At 46.4% G+C, this 23968-nt stretch overlaps 1 protein-coding gene across 6 annotated transcripts in view; it reads left to right on the forward strand.

The window, feature by feature from the left end:
* PCSK7 (proprotein convertase subtilisin/kexin type 7) overlaps positions 1–23968 on the forward strand; it is a 305529-nt gene that overhangs the window by 169037 nt on the left and 112524 nt on the right. For all 6 annotated transcript variants that reach the window (XM_086957038.1, XM_086957041.1, XM_086957037.1 and 3 more), the window contains 5 exons: positions 1945–2083; positions 3021–3121; positions 11697–11864; positions 19223–19330; positions 19959–20052. In XM_086957038.1, coding sequence (XP_086813164.1) covers positions 1945–2083; positions 3021–3121; positions 11697–11864; positions 19223–19330; positions 19959–20052 — 610 coding nt within the window. The remainder of the gene's footprint in view (positions 1–1944; positions 2084–3020; positions 3122–11696; positions 11865–19222; positions 19331–19958; positions 20053–23968) is intronic.

The raw sequence follows: 23968 nt of genomic DNA on the forward strand, positions 1-23968 counted from the left end.
TTAGAATTCAAGTAATAAAAGCTTTCATGGAAAGCTTAAAAAGAGTAAAACCACCACGGATTCCCCATGCCCCAGTGTGGAATCTCAACCTCAACATTGTTCTCATAAAGTTCATGGGTCCACCTTTTGAACCATTGCACAAGTGCCATATGCAATTCCTCTCATGGAAAGTTGCTTTCTTCATTGCCATCACATCACTGAGGAGAGTTGGTGAGCTACAGGCATTAACTTTAGAAGAACCCTTCTTTCAGCTACATAAATACAGGATATTCTCTGCACCAACCCTAAATTCCTTCCCAAAGTTGTTTCTGCCTTTCACATAAACCAATCAGTTGAATTACCAGTTTTCTTTCCTCAACCTGATTCTGTAGCAGAACGCGCTCTTCACATTCTTGCCATTAAAAGAGCTTTACTTACTACATAGCTAGGACAGGCAATCCTATCTCTAAATCTGGTATTGCCAGATGGATTGTTAAATGCATTCAAACATGCTATGCTAAAGCTTAAATAACTTTAACTATTCCCCCTAGAGTGCTTTCCACTCGCAAAATAGCGGCTTCTGTAGCCGTCTTAGGTGACATTCCGCTAGCTGACATATGTAGGGCAGCTACATGGTCTACACCACACACATTCGCTAAACATTATTGCCTAGATGTGTTAGCACGTCAACAAGCTGATGTAGGTCAAGCAGTACTTAAAACACTGTTCTAAACAACTTCAACCCCTTCAGGTTAGCCACTGCTTTGGGAGTATACTGCTTTATAGTCTATGCAAAGCATGTGTATCTACAGCACACATGCCTCGAACGGGTAATGTTACTTACCCAGTAAGCATCTTTTCTTGGCATGTAGAGCTGTAGATTCACATGCACCCATCCGCCTCCATGGGTACCTATAGTTGTTGCAGTTCTTCATTACACATTTATACGTATGGACATTTATATACTACACTTTCTTACTCCATTCTTATCCTCTTGTGGGAAGAAAATCTAACAATGGAGTCGATGTCCATGTGCACTATCACCAAAAGGAGGAGTCATCTTACCTTGTGACTAGAAAAGACTTATTCGAAGAAAAACAACTTGCAAACATCCTGACCCAACACTAGATGGCAGGAGTATACAAAGCATGTGAATCTACAGCTCTACATGCCAAGAAGAGATGCTTACTGGGTAAGTAACATTATCCTTATTGTGCAAGAACTAAAGTTCTTAACAACATAACTGAGCACAGTGCTGGGTCAGAAGGGTATTTCCAGAGAATAGGAAACACGCAAATGACGGGCATCTTGGAAAGTGAGTCACTGGCCCAGATCCAGGAATGCGAAAGTTCTCCCAGACATTAGATTTCCCAGACAGTGGCACGTTGCCCATGAGAATGGAGAGAAAGGAGGCATGCGAGGTGGGAATCTTAATTCCCTTTTAAGCAGGGAGCCAGGGCTGCACTTATTATTCTGCCCAGCAGCCCCATTTTTCTTCTTTTGGCGGGCTGGGATTGAATTGGTTTTGTAGTTTCATTTAGAGCTCTCATTAATGGCCTTAGTGCTGTTTACTCTACTGGAACCCAAGTCCGCTTCGTTCTACACACGATTGACAAAGGCTCATTCAGGCGGAGCCAGACAATGTTGGGAAAGCCTTTCAGATCTAGAATGGGGACACTGCTGGATTAAAAAAAATAGGGGAATCAATTTGGGTTTGAGGCAAATGAATCTAAGGACATAAATACTGGTGCAGACTGAGACACATGTTAAGCTATTTGTGGCATATCTGGTTCTGTCCCTACATCAGCAGCCTTTCTAAAGCATGCCCTTGTCTGTAATCCTGGATACGCAGCTGTTTCATGCCAAGCTCCTTGGTCTTGGAGCATGAGCCTGCAGTGCAATAACTCCTGCTAATATTTGGACATTCGGGAGCTTCTCTTTTTACTACTCTCTTCATATTCACAGATTGCTCTGCAGCAAGGGGTAATAGCCGGCCGCAGGGGCTTTGGAAGCATTTTTGTGGTGGCCAGCGGAAATGGTGGACAGTACAAAGATAACTGCAACTATGATGGCTACGCCAACTCCATCTACACGGTCACAATAGGTAATATTTGTAGGTCTATACCGTGCTGCTGTGGACAGACTGGGAGTGTCCAACCAATGTGTGTCACAGCAGACTAGGCTACAAGGAAAGGGGGGAGAGACATGACATGGGTATTATATCATCACTCTGCTTATCATGGTAGTGTGCTACCCCCCATGTCACTGGATGCTTTGAGGGAGTGTTGTTACAGTGACACTAAAGGCTGAGTGTGTTCCTGCAGTATCACTGATGGCCGGGTAGGTATGTTAGTCACCCTGCATTGCAACTGAGAGCATTATGGCTGTTTGTGTGTCCTAATGTTCGCGCTAAAAGTTTGTGTGCGAGAGCCTGCAGTGACTCTGTAAGTGGTCTGTGGCATTATGGAGCTACTTTGTCTCTGCAGACAGTGTGGTCTGCAGTGTCTTTGAAAGTGCGACTCTCGCGATGCGTGTGATATGACTGTTATTTGCTGCTGTGGGTGGTGAGGGAGTGTGCTGTGAACATGTGTATATCTGATGCTGCATTTTTACCATAGCTGTCTCCCAAGGAGTAGAGCTGGTGAGTGATTTCTGGCTTGGAGCTTGGTTACTGGATATTCAGGATGGTGGAAGTGGAGTAAATCTTCGTACTGGCTGGTCTCTAGGCAGTGGGTGATTGGTGGTCTTCAGGGGAACACTTGCCAGGGATGGTGACTTCTATTGAGCAAAGGTTTCCTCTCAAGAGGGTGATTTGGCATGGTCCTGGATAGTTGTAAGTACTTAATGGTCCCAGTACCACCTTGAGCTGGGTAGGTGCCTGTTCTGGGTATAGAGAGTAATCTGGAAGCTGTTTGTGTTTTCCTTCTGTTCGGATGAGCATTATTTATGCCCCTATTTGTATTCTTGATTATCTCGAGTATTCTGGATAAATTGACTACTTGTTTGATTTATCCAAGACCTGATTGTTATCTGTTTTCCAGGTGCTGTGGACGAGGAGGGTAACATGCCCTTCTATGCTGAGGAGTGCGCATCAATGCTCGCCGTCACCTTCAGCAGCGGAGACAAGCTGATGAGAAGCATTGTGAGTAGTGGAAGAAAATTACATGCAGTTCTCCCTGCAGTGCTTTTCTTGCATGCCCTGTTTTTCTCTCTATCCTTCTCTGTGTCCTACACTCTCCATTTTGTTCTTTCTCCTGCCAGCCTTGATTAGTTTTTTTCTTCCTATCTTTTATTTCCACCGTCTCGCTTTCTCCCTTCATTGCTTCGTCCCTTGCTGTCTCACTTCAGCTTTCCTACCCCTTTCGCTCTTTTCCTCTTCTCCTTGAAATGTAGTTTTTCCTATCTGTAGTCGACAATTCAGTGGAAGACCGAACAAAATATTGATGCAGAAGGGGCAGCTGGCTTCGATTTACAAAATCATGGTGCAGGTAGCTTCTGCAGTTGGAAGGCAGATTAATTTTCTGTTTGCGCCTAATGAGATACAGATTTCCCTGTGGTTGGACATCCATGCACCCCTAACACTCCAAACGTGGTGACATTGGGTACCAAGAGAAATGGGCAGTGACGTATTGGTGCAATAAATGGGTAATAGTCATAGAGGTGACAGTGTCCAGCATGGCTCCATCTGATCCATGAGAACAGGGTGTGGTAGCAGTCTGTTAGATGGGGTAGGTATGTTGATGAAGTCTTTGGTATGCCATGTTGGAATCTTGGGGAAGGATCGTACATAGTTTGTCAGTTGAAGCGAAGTCACGAGGAGCTGCAACAGTGTTTCTTTTCCTGCTATGTATCTGTGGTGTGTACCAAATAGAACAGCCCAGTTTGCGTACCTGGAAATCTGGTGTGTAGCTCTTCATTCCCACACTGGGCAAGACCTACTGGTACAAATGATGGATTACCTACTTTCACCGGCAGAGTTAAGATAGCAATCTCCGAGGCTTGTGACTGGTGCCAAGAGACATTCACAAGCAAGAAAGTGTAGTCCTAGCCTATGCAAATGTTTAAGTTAGTTGTACTCCGGTAAGTAGTAGTGGTACGCGGGCCAGACACTGAAATGACAGAACATCAGTTCTGTCGAGAACTGAACTAAACAAGCCAGCTGGAAATAATAGGATAAAAAGAAACTTGGTTGAGAGGCGGATAACCGCTTTTGACTTAGAAAGCCTATGAAAAGTAGCTACGGCGGTGCAGTAAAAAAAAAAAAGACATGTAAAACTATAACAAAACAAAACCTGATTGTCTGTGGAGCCTTTGTTGTGGTGCATTGCTTGGGCTAGGAACAAGATAACCAGGGATTTTCAACCCAAGACAAAACTAGATGAATGTTCACTGCATTTCTACTTATAATGCTACATGCAGCAAACCAATCCTTACAGGTAGGTACTGTTTTCCATTCCAGCAGTCGCATAAGCAGCAGCAGATTAACAAGGCTAGAACATTGTGTTAAGTAGGCTGTAGTCAAGCCACATACAGATAAAAGGTTAGCATAGGAGAAAACATTGAAACGAGAACTGTCATCAGAAGTGCACAGTATTGCTTAGTGCAGTGCAGAAGGTTTTGTACAAAACTGTTATTAAGCGGAAACAGTGGATGGTGCAGCAGCTTTGAATGCCCCAAATCACTGCAGTGAAATTGGATATAGAAATATAGCATTGCTACATCTAGCCCTTTAAAATGTGAGGACCCTTGAAATTACAACAATAAAATGCATGCAACATATTAAATTATAGTGACACTCTTTGTGGATAAAATATGTTGCACGTTTATTGATTACACAGGTTGGGTTAGCTAACGGACAATCATGTGTCGACTGTAAGTTCCTTGAACAGCCAACACCCATCCTGAGAAAGCTAGAGCTGTCCTGTGGGTATTTTCAGCACCAACACACTTAGATTCTTTACAGCTTGTTCATTTACAATGGGTTGCCACCCTACTTTTTCTTTGCATCATGCTCCTGACAAGTGAGAGTGAGACACTGGGTAATCTCCGGATTTCATCGGTCCCTTGAGGTATTAACACCTTGGGTGCTAAGGGTTTTCCCGCTGTGTGCTGCTCATAAGGCTTTCCCATTGTTCATGACAAGGTCAGCTCGTCATAAGCACAGCTCAACCGTGCCTCATGACGAGCTGACCTTGTCATGAGCATGGAAGGTGTTCAGGAGTGCCTTTGTGTCATCCCAGGCCCTGCCGTAATGACTTCCAGTGACCTGAGGGATTGCTTTTGGCTCCAAGATCCACTATCTGGCGGGCTTTTGGTTGTTTAAAGCTTTAGGATTGCCCTGGGCGTAGGGTCAAGACTGATTTGCATATGGCTGGGTCCAAACTGGAATGGCATGGTGAGCAAAAAAACTATGGGTTTAGGCCCAGATCTCTGTACTGGGGTGAATGTTTGACATTGTTTTATATGTTTTTACTGACTCCCGGGCCATGTCCGCACGACTCTAGGTTTGGGAGGCAGAGGGAGTGATCCTGACCTGTTCTGGGGGCTCATCTGGCTCGGATCTGCTCTACCGCTGCTGTTTAGTTTTAAAAGCATTTTAAAAGCAAGGCTGCTCGTAACGATGTTTTACCATTTTAAAAGGTGTATAATTAAATAGCTTGTTTTGCATTGTACTGTACTGTATTTTAGGTGCTGCTAGTTACCGCCACTCACCTGCACTTTAAAAAACGATCCCTGCACATCTCCCTTGCTGCTAGAGCGGGAGGCCCTGCACCTTGCACTTGTGGGCTGACATCTTGGGGGAGGACGGGACACTTGTCGGGCGCCATTGTGGTGAGCGCTCTAGTGCCTGGTCCGCAGCCCCGAGTTACTTAAGGCGGGAGATGCAAACGCGCAGCGCACAGCGTGCGCGCCGGTGGCATGCTGGAGGCTCGCCAGAGGAAAGCCCGTCTGCGCCTCGGACGGGCCTAGGGCCAGTCACGCTGCCCATCATACTGTAGAGACCGGGAGAATACTATACTCAAGAGAAGAACTCCTGGAAATAGGTAAGAGGGGAGGTCTTAGGCAAACCCCGCGGAATCAGCAAGGGGATATCAGGAATACTGAACTGACATGTGGGCTACTAAACACACACTCGCTTGTAAAGCACTACACGGAAGTGGCCTCCCTGATAGAAGTTCTGGGTCTAGACACCCTGTTCCTAACCGAAACATGGACTAGCGCTGATAATGGGGTAGAATTAGGGCTGGCCTGTCCCTCAGGGTATAATATCCGCCACATCCCAAGAGGGAAGGGCAGAGGAGGGGGTGTTGGTGTTATCTTTAAGGAGGAACTGAATTGCACCACCCTGCAGGTAGAGGAGGTTGTGGGAATGGAAATGATGGGCCTCACGTTTCAGGGACGAGGGGGGTAACCTGCTCACAGGCCTTGTCTGCTATAGACTGCCAGGGAGTGCCACATCCTATACGGCCTTCCTAGACGTAGTGGTGAGCCTTGCCCTAAGCCACTCCAGAATGGTGATTCTGGGAGACTTCAACCTGTGGGACAATGGTGTTGGGGCCCCATTTGAGAGACTTACTGGATACTTGTAAGAATTTAAATCTGGTACAACTGGTAAACTCCGTGACCCATCAGGGTAGTCACATGCTTGACCTCCTATTTGCCAACCCGCAGGAGACCGAAGTAATAGATATCACTCTGCAAAGCTGGACGGACCACCACCTAATCCGCTTTAAAATCTTGGTAGGAGGGATAGTTGGCCCCATCAGCCACTCTGCGGCAGTTCGAACAGGCAGGGAGTGGGCAAAACTGGATAGAATGGATGTTCATTTGACACTCCCCAATGTTGAGAGGTTTGATCCCTAGGGTACGGTAGAAGGGAACTATAAGGCTTACTGGGAATTTGTCACAGGAGCTCTGGATAGGATGATCCCGATTTAAAAGGATAAAAAGTAGGAAGAAACCATCCGCTCCCTGGTACACGGATGAGCTGAGACGGGTATGTAAGAAAGCTGAAAGAAAGTGGCGTTTGAACTACTTAGAGGGGGAAAAACAGGAATTAAAAGCGCTACAGGGGAAATATAAGAAGCTGATCCTGGAGTGTAAAGCTGAGTACTACGCCAATTCTATTCTACAAGCCCCTAACAGCACGAAAGCTCAGTTTAAAATAGTTAGGGAGCTCTCCGCCCCGGCTTGTCTTGGTAATAAGACCATTGCGTCACAGGACCTGTGCAACAATATAGCCTGCCACTTTACAGATAAAGTGGCTAAGATTGTTGACAAGTTTCAAGGCCAAGATCCCGGTGACCCTGCACCTGTGGAATATAAGGCGGAACCAATCCATCTTCAGTTAGCCACCTTGGATAGATTTCCTAGCCTAAATGACTGTACATTTAACAGCATGGCAGATAGCGTATCCTCGGGCTCTCCGGACGATCCTATGCCGGTAAGAGTTTGGAAAACATTTGGTCGTGTAACCCACCCATGGCTGCAATGTATCTGTAATCAATCCCTCGAGGAGGGAGCGGTTCCGGATGCCTGGAAGCAGGCAGTGGTGACACCCCTGCTAAAAAAAAACATCTCTGGACCCTGCCAAGTCGGAGAGTTACAGACCCATTTCCCTGCTCCTCTACCCGGTTAAAATACTGGAGCGGGCAGTCGGCAGGTCACTCTCCGGCTTCCTGGAGGAAAACCAGAAGCTGGACAGAGATCAGTTTGGCTTCCGCCCAGCACATGGGACGGAGTCCGCGCTGACCCTGATGCTGGACAAACTGAGAATGCGGGCCGACAGCGGGAATGTCTTGGTGCTAGTGCTTCTCCATATGTCGGCCGCATTCGACACGGTTAACCACTCTATTTTGCTGGGAAGGCTTGAGAGCATGGGGGTGCGGGGATGTGCACTACAATGGATGGGGTCCTACCTCTCAGGACGACAGCAGGTGGTCACATTGGCACCCTTCGCTGCTAATAAAACGGCAATAGATCATGGGGTCCCTCAGGGGTCGGCCATCAGCCCCATTTTATTTAATGTATATCTACAGCCGCTCCTCCCCCTCATTAAATCATTTGGGGTGGAGGTAGTAAACTACGCAGATGACACGCAGCTGGCGTTCTCCCTGGAAGGGAAGCACGCAGTCACAATGGACCCATTCCAGGAATGTATGCGCCATACAGCCAGGTGGCTCAGGAAGAACTCCCTACAGTTTAATGGGGAGAAAACAGAGGTGTTGTACTGTGCCCCAGCAGGATTAACAAAGCACCTACCGAGGGAATTTAGACTTACCCCGGAGGAGCCAGTGCCACCGTCTGATACTTTAAGATTTCTAGGGGTCTTGCTTGACAAAAATCTACAAATGGAGTCACAGGCCAATAGGATAGCTGGCGTGTGTTTCGGTCTCCTACGGATGCTGCGCCGGCTCCTCCCGATTCTGCCAGACGACAAACGGTCGCTGGTGGTGAGGAGCATTGTCCAGAGCAGGCTGGACTATTGCAACTCGTTACATCTGGGAGCGCCTCAGTTTGTCATTGACAGGCTGCAGAGAGTGCAATCGGCAGCGGCAAAGCTGGCACTAAAAAGAAATCTCCGTGCCTCATCTCACCAAGCCCTACGGGATCTGCACTGGCTGCCGATCAAGGAGAGGGTACTTTTCAAGTCTCTGTGTATGGTATTTAAAGCAACGCATGAACAAGACCCAGCTCCGCTGCAGGGGTGTTTCTCATGGTATCGGCCACAGAGACAACTCCGTTCAGCTGGTGCAGGTCTGCTGGAAGTTCCAAGAGTCAAGCGGGCTAGGCTGGGGGGCAGGGCCTTCCGGGTGGTTGCGGCGCGCCGGTGGAATGAACTTCCCCTGAGCATTAGACAGTCAGTCCCTTATGAGTTTCAGGCGAAGCCTGAAAACCTGGCTTTTTCCACCGACTTGTTAGTGCTTCTCTGTGCCCTTGATTCTTCTTCATCTGAGTCTGATATTGTGAAATCTATGCGCCAGGATACCCGTAGGGTGACAGTATGCGCGGTACAAAACATTCATACAATACAATTGTTCTGCATTCTGTCCATCAATTGTACATTTTGCATCTGTAACTCTGCCAAGCCTAGTGGATGACACCTTGCGATAACCGATGCCCCCTACCTGTGCTCCCCTCACATTTCCATTAAGCACAGCCAGCTCTTTCCAGGGCATCCCCAATGCTTAGCTGGAAAATGTCCATACACACATCAGACAATTGTACCGCATCTAGCGAATCTGGACACCTGTTATGCTTATCACACAGTGTTTGACACACAGCTATTGACACCTGCAAGCCCTGGGTACCAAGCAGATCTTTCATACCATGTTGTGCACTTGCCACACCTTTCACACAGCAAGGAAGACTGATTGGGTCTATTACACAGTGCTGGGCACCAAGCTGTTGCCTTGTATCTGTGCTTACACCATGTAATTGTATCTACTCCATATGTAACTCATGCAACTGCTGCTGTTCATTGTATATTTTTTTTATACTGTTGCTATTGTATCTGTGCTAATTCCATGTAACTGTGTTTACCCCATAGCAATTTTTTTAACTGTTTATTTGCCAAATATGTAAAGCACTTGTGCTTACACCATGTAATTGGATCTGTTCCATATGTAACACATAAAAATGCTATTTATCATTTACTTCTTGTGTATACTGTTCCTATGTGTCTGTGCTTACCACATGTAATGATATTTACCCCAGATGTAACTTGTGTAATCTGTTACTTTACCAACTATGTAAAGCGCTCTGATACCTTTGGGTCGTGTTTACACTATACAAAAGTCTATAAATAAACAAGCTGCCTCTTTGGAGCATGGGCAGCATGCCTATCCAACGGTGCTGGGCACCTACCATGCTAACAACATGTGTGCAGTTTAGGCACTTGCCAATGTAACCAAATATCACTGTGCATCTCCAGGCACGTTTGCCCTTGTTCTGCTGCTTCTGAGTTTCTCTACTCAGTTGTAAAAACAATAAAGAGTATTTTATGTTCAGTTGGAACTTTAAGTTGAAGCTTTTGTACTCCCAGGTTTTCGTGGTGTTTCTCCTTGTGAAGAATACCAGTCTTAAAGCTGACACTTAACCAGTCAAGAAAATCAATCTGCAGTGCTTTCTGCTCAAGTGCCAGCAGCAAGCACACTAACCCCAGGAGAAGTTGAAAAATAAATAAGATATCATCCGTTGCTGATCTGGGCCATAGTTTGACTGTTATGGCTCCTGCAGGGATATAATTGCATCCAACTTCCGTGGTTCTTTGCGTTTTGCTTGAAGGACGCCACACTTCTCTGCATATCATGTAAAGCACTCCGATACCTCCGGGTCTAGCCAGCGCTATATAAAACGTTTCAAATAAATACATGTAAGAACCTCAGATCCCTACCGGGGTATTAATTTCACTTCTTCTGGTTTTCAACCACAGCAAGTCGGAAGTTTCTGGTGAAAGTGGCAAGGGTGGTTCAATGAGCTGAAAGATAGCAGCCGATATATACCATGTCCTGGAGTCCTGCAATGCATTCTCGGCTTCCCATCCTCTCCTAGGTTGGTAAACTGAGTACCAATAATTGGGTAATAGTAACACGTTGTTTACAGCATGTAGACATGACAGTAGTGTGGAATGAAGAATTCTGTAAAAACAAGGTATTATTCTTGATAATGATCCCGCCAGTCATTCATACCGTCCAGCATTGCTAAAGCTGATTGTATTGTTAGATGGTGAGGGTTGCACTAGTCTTTGACCCCCTTGGTAACATGGCCACCTTTCCCGTTTAGTGGGGCAAGAATGTGGCTCCTGCAACGACTCTGCGCATATTTAATCCTCCAGGCCTGGTCGGACACTTTGAGCTGATATTACCCATGCTGCACCTCCCTCACTTGTCGATGACTTAAACCTTTAAACCTGTGTATACATAAATACAGATAACCGTATACAAAGCGTGCCTGGTTGCCATCACGCTACCTCTGCTTGATAAATATTTGGAAATGCCTAGTAATCACAGCAGCGCTAATGTCTCTACTGCTGAATGCCATCCAAGCTGTGAAGATTCGTGCTCTGACGTTCCCTTCTTGGGAAGAAGGTTCCAGAAGCCGCGTGACGTAGCCTCAAGACCCCGCGTGCCGCACCCCTCCTGTCCCAGCATCCACCCGGCCGCAACGATGAGCTCACAAGGACACATGCAAAGTGCGCCTTTTCCTCAGATTGTACAGGGGTGTGTGCCCGATGCTGTTTTTTCCAAACTGTGTTTTCCCTTGAAGGGGAGCGTGTGGTATGCTGTATTTATTGGAACAGGCTTGTCTCGAAAGGGACACGCGCCCAGGGTTGTTTTATTACAATGGGTCTTCTCTCTTGAAGGACCACGTGCTCATTATTTCTTTCAGTTTGGAATTAATCCAGCAGACATTTGAACACTTTTTTTTTTTTAACAAAAAGATCATTTGTTTCTCGAAGTGACGCAGTCTTTAGTTAGAACACTTGTCTGTCAGAGACACGTACAATTTGTTTATGCATATTGTAGCTTGTCCCTCTAAGGGTTCCGTTTTTTTAATTCTTGTTATTGTAACGTGTGTATCTCGAAAACATATGCAGTGATGTTTTTTTCATATTAGGACTTGATTCTCAAAGGGATGTAGTCATTGTGATTTTTTTTATATGTGTTTAACTTGTGTGGCTCCTGGTTCTCACCTCGTGCAATGCCTTCTTGTAGGTGACCTCAGACTGGGATTTACAGAAGGGAACAGGCTGTACGGAAGGCCACACCGGGACGTCTGCGGCAGCCCCCATTGCTGCGGGGATGATCGCACTCATGCTTCAGGTGCGGCCATGTCTCACCTGGAGAGACGTCCAGCACATCATCGTCTTCACATCCACCAAGGTAAGGGCACCTGGATGCCTGCTGGCCTGATCTGTGGGTACACAGGGGTTTATAGCTTCTGTATAAACAATATTCACATGCCAGAGACCTACACTAACCACCACTGGACGCTGCACCCCTTAGGATTTCTTTTAGTCCTTAATATCCCTACTGGCTAGCAGAGGTAATGCCTACCTGATCTCATTGTGTACCAGTCTGCTTCACTTTGAAACATTTGGAAGTAACTTGATGACTTTTGCTTTGGTCTACTACGGCCATTGCTCTGAATGATGTTGCTTGGGAATTATCGCCAATGTAGTTCCACTTACTGACGTCTTTTGTTGAATATTTGTGTTCTCTGGCATCACACCGCAAAACAATTAATAAAACCATGCATTTTCCTCCCAAATAGTTTCAAAATATCCTTGAGAGTGAAGATGTTGGTGGAAGTATGCCTGATTCATGTTCATTCACAAGAGATATAGTAATGATATAATTCAACATATTGGTACTCGTTTTCCACTTTGCTCGATTCCACGTCTAAAAATGTAGGCTTCATTTATGTTTTTTTTTTCATCATTGTTCTGTCATACGTCTCTGACAGTCATGGTTTGTTAGGCAATTGCAACCTCAATCCTCTGATTATCCTGGGAATGTGGATCTTTGTGACTTTAAGCAAATACTCTGCAACTCAGTTCCTGACTCTACAAATTCTAAGCAAGCTTAGTTTTTTACCACAGGAATGCGATATTTACTTATAGCAATGACAAGTACTGTAAATCTCCAATCTCTACTTGCTTATGTGACCACCAACAAATGCTAACTCGGATGGTAGTATCCCAACTGTGACTTCATATTTGAGAATGAGACTGTTGTCCAAATTTCATAGTTTTGTTGTTAACGAGGACCTGGAATCCAAAGTTTATTTTCTGATTGTATCAGATGATTTGTCATTCTTGTCTTTTCTCTATTGCATAATTTCAGAGGTCCACTCTCGCCTTTTTGCAGCTCCTAGCTGCTTTTTGGGCATCAGCCATATGGCAGAGGTAGACATCTAAAAATAAGTGTAACGTGCATGTGAATTTATTTATTTATTTATTTAAAGAGTTTTTTATATAGCGCTGGCTAGACCTGGAGGTATCGGAGCGCTTTACATGGAAATCTACAATATAACAGAAAATCAACAATGTAACAGAAAAAGTTCAACAGTTACACAATAAATCCCCAAAAAATAGGCAATACAATTAGGAGAGGAGAGAAAGGAGAGAGAAAAGTAGTGGAGGGGGCAGGGGAGGTGAGAAAGGGAGGATAAGGGAAGAGACGAAAAGAAGTCTGTCTATAGACCGACTGGGTAGGTGATGACCAAGGATGGAATCCACGGCCCATCTCCCCTATAGATAAACCAAGTAGCTCCATCGGGCATCAGACAAAAAAGTTCAGTCTCAATTGATTGAGAGAAGGGAGAAGAAGAGACATAAATAGAGGGAGGATGCGGGAGGAGACGACAGGAGGTACGAAACGAAGAGCAACAATGTGGTTTAACAGTATAACAGAAAAAGATCAACAATTACACATTACATCAAACAATCAGCAATACTTAGGAGAGGAGAGAAAGCAGAGAGAAAAGAAGTGGGGGTAGGGGAGGTGAGAAAGTGAGGATAAGGGAAGAGACAACCATAGAGACGAGAGGAAGTCTGTCTAAAGACCGACTGGGTAGGTGACGACCAAGGAGGGAATCCACGGTCCATCTCCCCTATAGCTAAAATAGGTAGCTCCATCGGGCATCAGACAAAGTAGTTCGGTATAAAGTGTCGAGGGAAGAGGTTCGCAGAAAAACAGGATGGGAGGGAGATAACGGCAGAAAGACTGAGGAAAGTCTGCCCAAAGACCGGCTAGGTAGGTGACGGTCGGGGGAAGTCCCAAAACCCATCTCCTCCATAGTTATCAGGTAGCTCTTTGGCCAAATAGCTAGGTCTCAATGGGAAACATTTAAATAACATGGAGGGCAAAGTAAATGGAGCGTAGAGGGGAGGGAACAGAGAAGGTGAGAAAGGGAGGATAGGGGAAGAGACAACAAGGAGAGACAAAATGAAATCTGTCTAAAGGCTGACTGGGTAGATGACGACCAAGGAGGGAATCCACGGCCCATCTCCCCTATAGCTAAACCAGGTAGCTCCATCGGGCATCAGACAAAATATTTCAGTCTCAGTACATTGAGAGAGGAGAGAAGGAGAGATAAAAATAGAGGGAGGAAGCGGGAAGAGACAAAAGAAAGTCTGGCTAAAGACCGACTTGGTAGGTGACGTCCAAGGAGGGAATCCCCGACCTGTCTCCCCTATAGCTAAACCAAGTAGCTCCATCAGGGATCAGACAAAATAGCTAGCTCTCAAAAGACGCTGGAAATTCACAGGTAAACAGGGTGGGGACTAGGGCAAGGACAGGTGAGGGCAAAAGTTAGTAGCAGGAAAGAGGAGAGGAGTAGAGCGGGGAGGGGGAGGGGTAGGGGGTAGGTAGTTCGGTAAAAGTTCCCATGGATCTGCTGTGAGGCATTCAAAAAGCAGGTCCGTTTCTTCACAGGTGCCGTATTGAGGTTAAAACGCTGGGTGAGAATTATGCCAGAAGTCTTGTGTTCCTATGACCGGTAGGAACGGCAGCCACAGCGTCAGACGCTCCCGACCATTCGATGTCCAGGGACAAGAAAAATCCAAATAATGTCATGGGACAAGTACAATTTTTGCAAATAATTCTGATTAGTGCTAATTTAGAGTTGTGCGGAATATGGAGTTTTTCTTGTTAACAAGCTTGTTCCCAAAGTTTCCAGGTGTCTGTTTCCGAATTTGAAGGGTTGCTAATGATTAATGTGCCATTTGAAGATGTCTGCCCGTTTTTGCAGGGTGTTTTTGTATTGGTATATGGTCCCAGCAGGAGGTAAACCCTGAAGTGGTGTGTTGTGTAGCTCAGGAACCGGCCGTGAAATAGCCTCCTTGATTACTTCGGCTGTGCAAGGGTGCAGAGGTGGGGGAGAGCCACCCCCACTTTATCGCGTGTATGTGCTAGCTGCTATCCTATTGTCAGACATTGCGTGGGTCTCGTGTGTCGCTCTTAGAGCCCTCCGGTACCAAATCCAGGCTTCTCATTGTGCTGACTTCGCTACCGGGTGGGAGAAAGGTCCCCCCTCCTCACCCATGACCCTGGGAGTGCTAGAGTCACAACGTAGCAGTTCAAAGCGGGAGACAATGCTGAGAGAAATGAAAGGTGTGGCTCCCAGGCCAGGCCTGATCATGCAGATGTCACCACAGTAAAGGTTATCAAAGCGCCCAGTGCAAGAGAGGAGCGGTGCCTGCGCTGCGTTGTCCTGGGGAGCAGTTTGTTGGTTCATGCGCGGCAGCACCTACCAGCCTGGTCCCGCCATATACAGTCGCCTGATCCGCCACGTTCTTAATAGCGCCAGTTCTGCTGTGTAGTAGAGTAAGCTTCGCGGTTGTGCGATCGCGGCCAACAAGATATCCAGGGTGGGAGACGGGGCACAACGTTTGTCTCAGAGCCTCGCTCCCCACCGGCTCGTGTAGTGTCTGGAGGACGGCAAATGGAGGCGGTAATTCTCCTGCAGGGACAGTCACAGCCGAGCCGCCATCTTAAGCTCAGGCAGGACATAGCTCACGGACTCCGGCAATTTGCTCGCTCTAGGATGCAGGCCAAAATCCACACACGGTGCAGCGCTTACTTGCAAGTAGCGGCTCAAACCCGGGCCTGCATCTCTCCTCTCACGCACCTCTGGGAATCCGCAGCTGTCCCTCTGCCCGACCGAAGAGTGCCGCAACATCGTCCCCGGCTCGCCACTCCGGGCTGTTGTGTGGGCGGGGTCTCTTCCTCCCGTGGTGTGGCAGCGCTTCTCCGGCGGGGCTCCCCTGGGCTCCTGGGAGCCCCGCGCTGCAGTCGGCGGCCTCGCCGCCAGGTGTGTTCACCCGGGCCCCCTCCTGGGACCCGGGGCTTGCTCCCTGATGCCGGGGGTCCACTGGGCTCTCTCCTCACTAGCAGAGGCCCCGTACACCGGCAGGGACACTTTAGGCGCGGGGCTTCCCTCTCCTCCCGGGAGCCCCGCGCTGGCATCGGCCGTCGTCCCCCGGGCCCCCTCCTGGGACCCGGTGCTTCTCTGGGTATCTCTGGTCTACCTCGGCATTCGGCTCAGCGTACCTTGCTGCAGTATCACTGTTACTCTCCAGTATACCTGTGCCTTGCTCCTCATTTAAACCTGCCACAACTGATCCATATGTCAGACCAGAAAATGAATCGCAAACTAGGTCATTGTAAGTTTTTCACTCTTACCTGTACCAGGTGGACACTTACTACATTTCAAACATATTTAAATGCTTCAAGTTCATTGACCTCTTTCTCTAAGGGAACTTTGAGTGACACAAGACATTTCAAGTTCCCTTGACGCTGGAGTTGGCTGTGAATGTGCCTCAGTAAAGGTACCAAGTAAACCCAATGACAATCCATCATTCTCAGAAAGCCTCTGTGTCTTGGTGATTAGTGTCACAAAGAGCCTGTTGAGGTGACAGGAATTCCAGGAGTATGTCCAGCACCCCCATCTGCCTTTTGAACAAGTGAATAATGGAAGAGATGCCCACCTTTAGGTTTTAAGCTCTTTCTGTTCTAGAGCCATACTAAGCCTTGCAACTGGGTAGGAAACACAAAAAGTTGATGGACGAGTGCTGAAACTTTTCAAACCCTCACCCCTAGGCAAGAGATCTGGGTTAAACCATCTTTCTTTTGCTCACCATGCCACCCCAGTTTGGACCCAGCCATATGCATGTCAGTCTTGACCCTTCTCCTAATGGACCCAACCAAGCCCTTGCTACCGTACCTCGCATCAACAAAACCACCATGGGAGGTAGATCCTTCTCCTACCTCGCAGCTATAACCTGGAACTCACTCCCCACTCACCTTCGTCTCACTCAGAACCACCTAGCATTCAGAAAGCAACTTAAAACTTGGATATTCGACAAGTAATTCCCCACCCTCTTCAAGCGCCTTGAGACCCTACGGGTATGTAGTGCGCTATATAAATCTTTGACTTAACTTGACTTAACAGTCCAGTCCGAACTGCCTGGCCAGGACCTCCCTGGACCGGAAACAAGCATCCTGGGACCTGTTTCAGGCTTTTACCCCTCATCAGCCAAACTAGCTTGAATCCAGTTGCACAGCAAGCAAGGGGACCCACGAGATGGGCATCCCCGTAGCCACTTAGGGCGAACATAGAAAATACATCTAGAAGATGGACAGAGTGTTGAAACTTTTCAAACACTCATCCCTGTCAAGAGATCAGGGTTAAATCCATTGTTTTGCTCTTGACCCTGCTCTTCATGGGAACAGTCCAGCCCGAACTGCTAGGCCAGGTCCTCCCTGGACCGAAAACAAGCATCCTAGGACTAGTTTCGGGGTATCACCCTTCATCGAGCCAAGCTATCTTGAATCCAGTATTACAGCGAGTAAGGGACCCACAACATGGGATAGGGCTGGCAACAGTCACCTAAGAAGATCTTGAGGACATGCAGTCAGGCTGGGTCAGCTGCAGTTTGACTGAGAAGATTGCATTGAGGCTGGATCACCTGCATAGGCTCATTTCAGGGAGGCCAGATGACCAGATAAAGTCCAATGCATTGGGAGAAGAGCTGAGATTTGTTCTAATAACTACACATGAGATGTGCATGGATGCACTTATTTCTCTTGATCGCTGCTGTTGTGTGGATGAAATGCATAATCCTGCCAAGATCAACATATTTGTTAAGCCTAAAACACTCTTAAGATCTTTGACCTAAAATGGGTGCATTTGTACTGTAAACGTATTCATTCCTGTCTGACCTACTACGAAGGTATGCACAACTGCTTATTCCAGTCAATTCCTACCTTACGAGGGTTCTGGCACTTGATGATTGTCTCATATGAAAAACCTTGGATTAAATTGGAAGACAACATCAGATGTTCATAGCATTTCTGACCAGGGCTACTTTGCCTTTAATGCAACATTGCAAACAATTATGGGCGAGGCTGGTGGAGTTTTATTGGCATGGTGCTGGCGCTTATTAGCAGAGCAGAGCAAATAATAAATAACTACTGTTTGCTCAGTTACTGCACTGAGCACATCTTTTGGAAAAATTATGCTACATGGTACACTTTCAGTACTTGTGGTTTGTCTTATGTGGCTGTGCTATGAAGAATGACGGCTAGTCCGTTATTCGACTGCACTAAAAACCGTTCCGGGCTGTTTCTTTTTTGGTGTTATTGACTATACTCTTAAAACACAGACAAGGGAAATATGTATATCCCTTTCACCTTAAACATCCCCTTATTTCCACTTCAGTACCACAACTGCATATGAGAAGGACACACTTTGAAAGTTTGTTACGTAGCCCCCGTCTCCCTGTGGTAATGGCTGTTTGTCACCTGTCTTGCACTTTCCAAACCTTCCTCCTTGATATTCGACTGTGCAACAAGGGCTCTGACTTCACAGAGCTAAAACTCTTCAGACCGAGCTAACAAAGGAGATGGTTAGGCTGTCACAATTGCTTAGCATTTGCTCTGTTCACTAGTCCTTCAGTGTGCCCACAAAAATATAACTGTGTTCATGCACGGAGCTTGGTACTGTTGTGTCTGAGTACAGAAAGATTGGTAGGGTGGCATCTTTGTCTTTGCAGATATGTGTTGGTCTCTTGCCATCCGTGCAACGGATAGTTGTTGGTCTTATTCCTTCTATGCTCAGATCTCTGCTGCTCCCCTTTCGACAGGTCTCAGACTATCCACAGCTATTACTAACGTTACCATGCCATAGTGTCTTCCCGTGTACTGAACAGGCATTAAACAATCACAGACTTCAGGCCAAAGATTTACAATGCAATTTAACACCGCACCGTGCTTCAAGCCTGTGGTTACTTTTTTGGCCGCTTAGAAGTTTTTCCACAGTCTGAGACCTTTATTGCAAAAACAATGACACGCACAGGCGTAGATCACCCTGCCTTGAGTTTGCCTTAGTTTGAGTTTATAAATAGATCAACACGTTTCTTTCATTCTGTTGAATGCTAATAGGAGATGACAGTGACTATGAAGGTGCGAGTCCTATGGTTGTCGAGGCTGTCACGTCTTCCCTTATCTGCAGACGAGATCAAGGTATTTCTTACCTCGGACCTCAAGTCTCCAACTGTGCTCGTTGTTTCTTTGAGAGCAGACCTCTGACCTACTCAGACTCCCCATCCATGTCGTTTGTCTGCTTGCAGACCTTACTTGCTCCCTGTTTTGTCTCTCGCTCTAACTTAACTCATTCACTTATTTATAGGCCGGATTGCCCCTCACTTTCTTAAACTGTCCCTTCTCATTTTCAGTATGAGGACCGCCATGCAATATGGGAGCGGAACGGAGCCGGCTTCAGCCACAGCCACCAGCATGGCTTTGGCTTGCTCAATGCTTGGAGGATGGTCAACGCAGCCAAGGTGAGGGGCTTCAGGGTGGGGTCATCCACCATGATGGAGAGGACTGTAGTTGTGAAGTCTGGTTATTGATTTCAAGGTAGGAGGCTGTGTGACTTGCCCTCCATGATAGAGGGCTTCTTAGACTGGAGGGAGGCAATGTTCGCATGTAAAACTGGACAAAAGGTCATGTGACCTGATAGGGTGCATCAGGGACTGGAGGGGCCATGCTACCATGGCAGTAGGACTGATGGAGTGACCTACAGTGTTATGGGGGAATTGGACATCAGAAGAGGGCGCAGTGCGGTCAAGATAAGGAGGCAAGAGTTAATCATCTATCATGTTAATGCGATGGAAACTGGAAGAGAGAGTCTGGCTGACAGAGGAACCAACTGCCAAGTTAAAAGGGATCATGCACTGGGAGGTGGGGCAGTGTTGCAACGGTGGGGGGGGGACGAGAGGGGCCATCTTTATGTTTAGCGTTTTCGATATTGGTAAGGGGACCTTGCTGACACAGAAGGGGGTATGAAGGCTCTCCTGCCCTTGTAAGGTGAGGGGGGAGGGTGGGGTGGGGTAGCAAGTTGGCAGTAAAAGGTAGTACTACCGAGCTACAGTGCCGCCTCTCATGTCCCTCTCTGCCCTCCTTACCTAGATCTGGGAGTCTGTTCCATACCTGGCTTCCTACACCAGCCCCACATTGATGGAGGAGCGCAGCATCGGGCAGAGCCTAGAACTGTTGTGGAATGGTGAGTGGGGCATTATTACTATTAGAACATCTTGGCCATGATCTTCTGCACCCTTGCTGTCCCAGCCCCTCTGCCCTAAATAGAGCACCTTCTGTTGCTCCAGGCCTGCAGCACCTCTGCTATTCTGACCTTCAACAGTTCCTGTTGCACCAGACCCTCTGTCCTGCCTGCTTTCCTGGTTCCTCAGTCCTGACCTGAGGCACCGCTCAAAAGTCCCTCAGGCCTGACGTGCGGCACCACTTATGTCCTAGTCCCTCATTTCTGACCTACCCCTCTATCCTAGCCAGTCACTCCTGCCCTGTAGTGTCTTGTGCTTTCTGAGAGCTTGTATCTGTGCACCACTTCACCTCTCACTGTAGTGCCTTATCCCCTTTCTATTTCTCTCCCAAATGTTTCCCCTTCTGTATTACACACATCTCTAGCTCTTAACCCCTCTCTTATTCCTCACCTCGTTGTAGCACCTTAATTCTCTGTTTCTCTGCCACCACTCTTCTCTTCCTACTTCTGGATTTACTTCTTGCTACCTATTTACCAGATCCTCGCTTTATTTTTTTGTCTGGCGCACCTCTCACTATCTTTTATCCATAGGTACCACTTAAGCTCACCCTTTATCTCTTTCTGTACTTCACTCGCTCTCTCTACCCCTTTGTGTTTTTGTCCTACTCCTCCTTTCTTTAACGGTCTTCTTGTTTGTCTCTACCTAGTTATATGCCTTTTTTGCCACATTCCCCTTGTCTTTCTGATTAACCATCTTTCTCATTCTACATCTGTGCCCATCTAGCACTCTCTATCTCTTTTTGTATCTTTCTCACCTCTCTGTACCTCTTACCTGGATCCACCTTCTCCCAACTTTTCACGCAGTTTTTCTTACAGTCCCTCTTAAACGTTGTAATAAATGCCTGTAATCTGGCAGCCTGATCTCTGAAACATCTGTACACGAGTCCTCTGGCTGCCAGCCCTGGACATATGCCAGGCTCGCTCTCTGTCGGGCTTCTTCCCATTTTAGGCAATGTTAGGGCTTCTGAGTTGAAATAGGAGTTCTTTCTGTAAACAGCACATCTCTGAGTAAGAGCTACTGGGGGAAGAGTAGGGTGCGATAGTTATCCAAGTCGAGGTGCACACACTAGGGGAGAATACATAACTGGGTTACAGGAACATAAAGTGGTGGGGAGGGGGATCAGGTGGGCTTGATTGGAAGGGCAGGTAGGTACACGTGGAGTTGTTGACTGGTAGGTTTAAGTTGAGGTAATGCGATTGTGACGATGTGAAAAGGTTACAAGTGCAGAGTCACCACTTAAAGTTCAGTGAAGTTAGTGGTGGGCAGGGCACCGACGTGGCAGGGGTGTGGGTGGCACTGGGAGGAGGCTAGAAAAAAGTGCAGAGGAATGAAAGAGATTGGAGTGGCATGGGGTTGAGGCCATCACCAAGGATGCAAGACTGCACTCTCTTCATGTCTGCTACATGAAGTCACTCTTCAGTTTTTCACTTCTCCTGGCTTAATCTTTCACTTTCTCAAGTCCACGTGTAGAGCGGTGTTTCAACTCACATTGTGCGCTAGATGGAAAGTTTGCTGTGCAGCACGGTTCATTCATGTTGTACTGTGCGGTGATACATAAAGTGGATAATAATCCTATGTCCCTCCCCTGTGCGCTCAGTGCGCCTTGACCCCAAAGGACACTCAGTGGCCACCATTAATAATAATGGTCCTTAGGCCAACAAGAGGCATTCCAATGCATTCTGTTTTTCCCAATGATGTTAACAGGTTTACAAATTTTGAGAACACTAGACTTCGACTGTGACATAGGCCACATTATTTGATCGCTTTCCTAAAAGGAAATGTACAACAGACTTCACCTCAGTAGTAAAAACAAGCATTTGCAATGCAATAGGTCTCGCATTTATGCTAGTGTAAGCTATCGGCATTGTAAATGACGATGCCTTTTATTTGTTTTAAAAACTAAAACAAAAATAAAAGGCATTATTTGCAATGTCAATAACTCAAACTCGCGTAAATACGAGACCTATTGCATTGCAAGAAATATTCAGTGCAGAGCTGACACTTCTGTACTAACCAGGTTTTCCAGCTAGGGAGTCGGAAAACAATTTACATGTGAACAGTGCTGGGCGTTAACTTGAATCCCACGCAGCAGGGGGATTTCTTTCCTTCATAATACAAGTTGTTCCCCAAGTATGCTGCTTTTTTTCTGGCGGAATGATAAGATTGAGGAATAAACTGAACAAATGAGAAGTTTGCTAGTTGCCCCTGATAACGTATGCGACACTCCGGACATATACCTCAATCTAGGATACATGTAAACGGTGGCATGTTTGCCCTGTCATAAGATCACCTGTGTTAAGGCATACATAGACAGCGGCACAGAAACATTATACAGTCCAAACAGCTGGGAAACAAACGAGCCACCGACAAGACTGGCACCAACAAAAGCAAAATGATATAGAAATGTAGGTAGGTGATCACCATCAGCTATTTTACAGAGCTTATGAAGCGGGCAAAAGAGACAAAACCAATCACAACAAAAGCCACTGCTCCAAACCTGTAGTTCATTTATAGACTAAAAAGCCTAATAAGTCTAAATGCAAATTTATCAAGATACTCACAAGTGCATTGTAAATGAAAATCGTGAACGTTTCTTAACCCAATTGGCACCATTTAGTCCTTAAAGTAATGTTCCCAACATACAACATTACCTTTGCTCCCTGACTAGGCAATACACAACGTGTCTATCTGTCAAACCCTGACCAGCACAGAATACAACTGGTGAGAAAACAATTGATAACCGGCTGTAAAGAGATCTCTGTTTGACAGTGTGCATAGGATAAAAGATAATGGGCCAAAATAATTTGAATCTTGATACCATCACGTTTTGTTACCATGTACAGCAAACTCAACACTTGAAGATTAATAAACACAAGTGTACAAAATGCAGTGCACACAATATAAAAAATGAACAGGACTTGAAACAGTCAAACACGCTATGCTAGGTATGGGAACTCGTTCTTTATTCTCTCATTTTAACACTTAAACCATTTAGTGAAACACACCTCTGCGTCTTACACTTAAGAAAATGAATGAAACCTTCAGCACTTGTGGGAAAAGTGCATACTTGCTTTGTTGTTCTTCAAAATAGAATGGAACAGAGCCATGTCGGAGCAGAGTTCTAAGACTTCATTGTGGCCAAATCGGCTTACATGTATTGGGGGAGAGGGAGGGAGTGCTTTAGTGCTATTAGTAAAGTAAAATACAAAAATTCAGCACTGTGTATTCGTTGCTATTCCAACTATTAAGATTTCAGTAAAGCAGAAGAATCATGGACGACAAGGTTGCTGACTTGAATTGTTACATTTTCTACCAAGTTAAAAACAACACTCGTATTAATCTCGCCACACAAGTACAATGAGGTATGCAATCAGAGCTGTGTGAAGGAGGAGGGCTGGCTTTTCGAGGGGTGGGCTTAGGTCATGTAATTGCTGACTCAAGGTGAATACACAGGCTGCTGAGCCACCCCCACTTGCACGTACACAGGCTGATCGGTGAGAATCCAGCCTGGAGAGAACATCCTTAAACTGATGCAGTTTCCTTCAAATCAAACAAGCAGCAACTGCCATGTTCCAGCCTCCAGCACCCTGCAGGAAGAGCTGGCTGGCAACCCCCGGGGAGGGGAAAAAACAGACATTTGAATTTCAGATGCAGTTTGCCGCTTCCTTTGCATAAGTGTGCACTTTTTAATAAAACAATAGTAAGTAATCAGTTGGGGGCAGGGGAGGGGGGTGTCTAAGTCTTTCTAAAAGAAATGTCAACCCAAAATACGGTTTTCCACCACAGCAACACATCTATCATATAAATATTCCCACAAATGCACCCTATTACCCCCGCCCCAGTCTCTTCCTTCAACCA

Source organism: Lissotriton vulgaris, chromosome 2_1, assembly GCF_964263255.1.
Source record: "Lissotriton vulgaris chromosome 2_1, aLisVul1.2, whole genome shotgun sequence".
NCBI lineage: Eukaryota > Metazoa > Chordata > Amphibia > Caudata > Salamandridae > Lissotriton > Lissotriton vulgaris.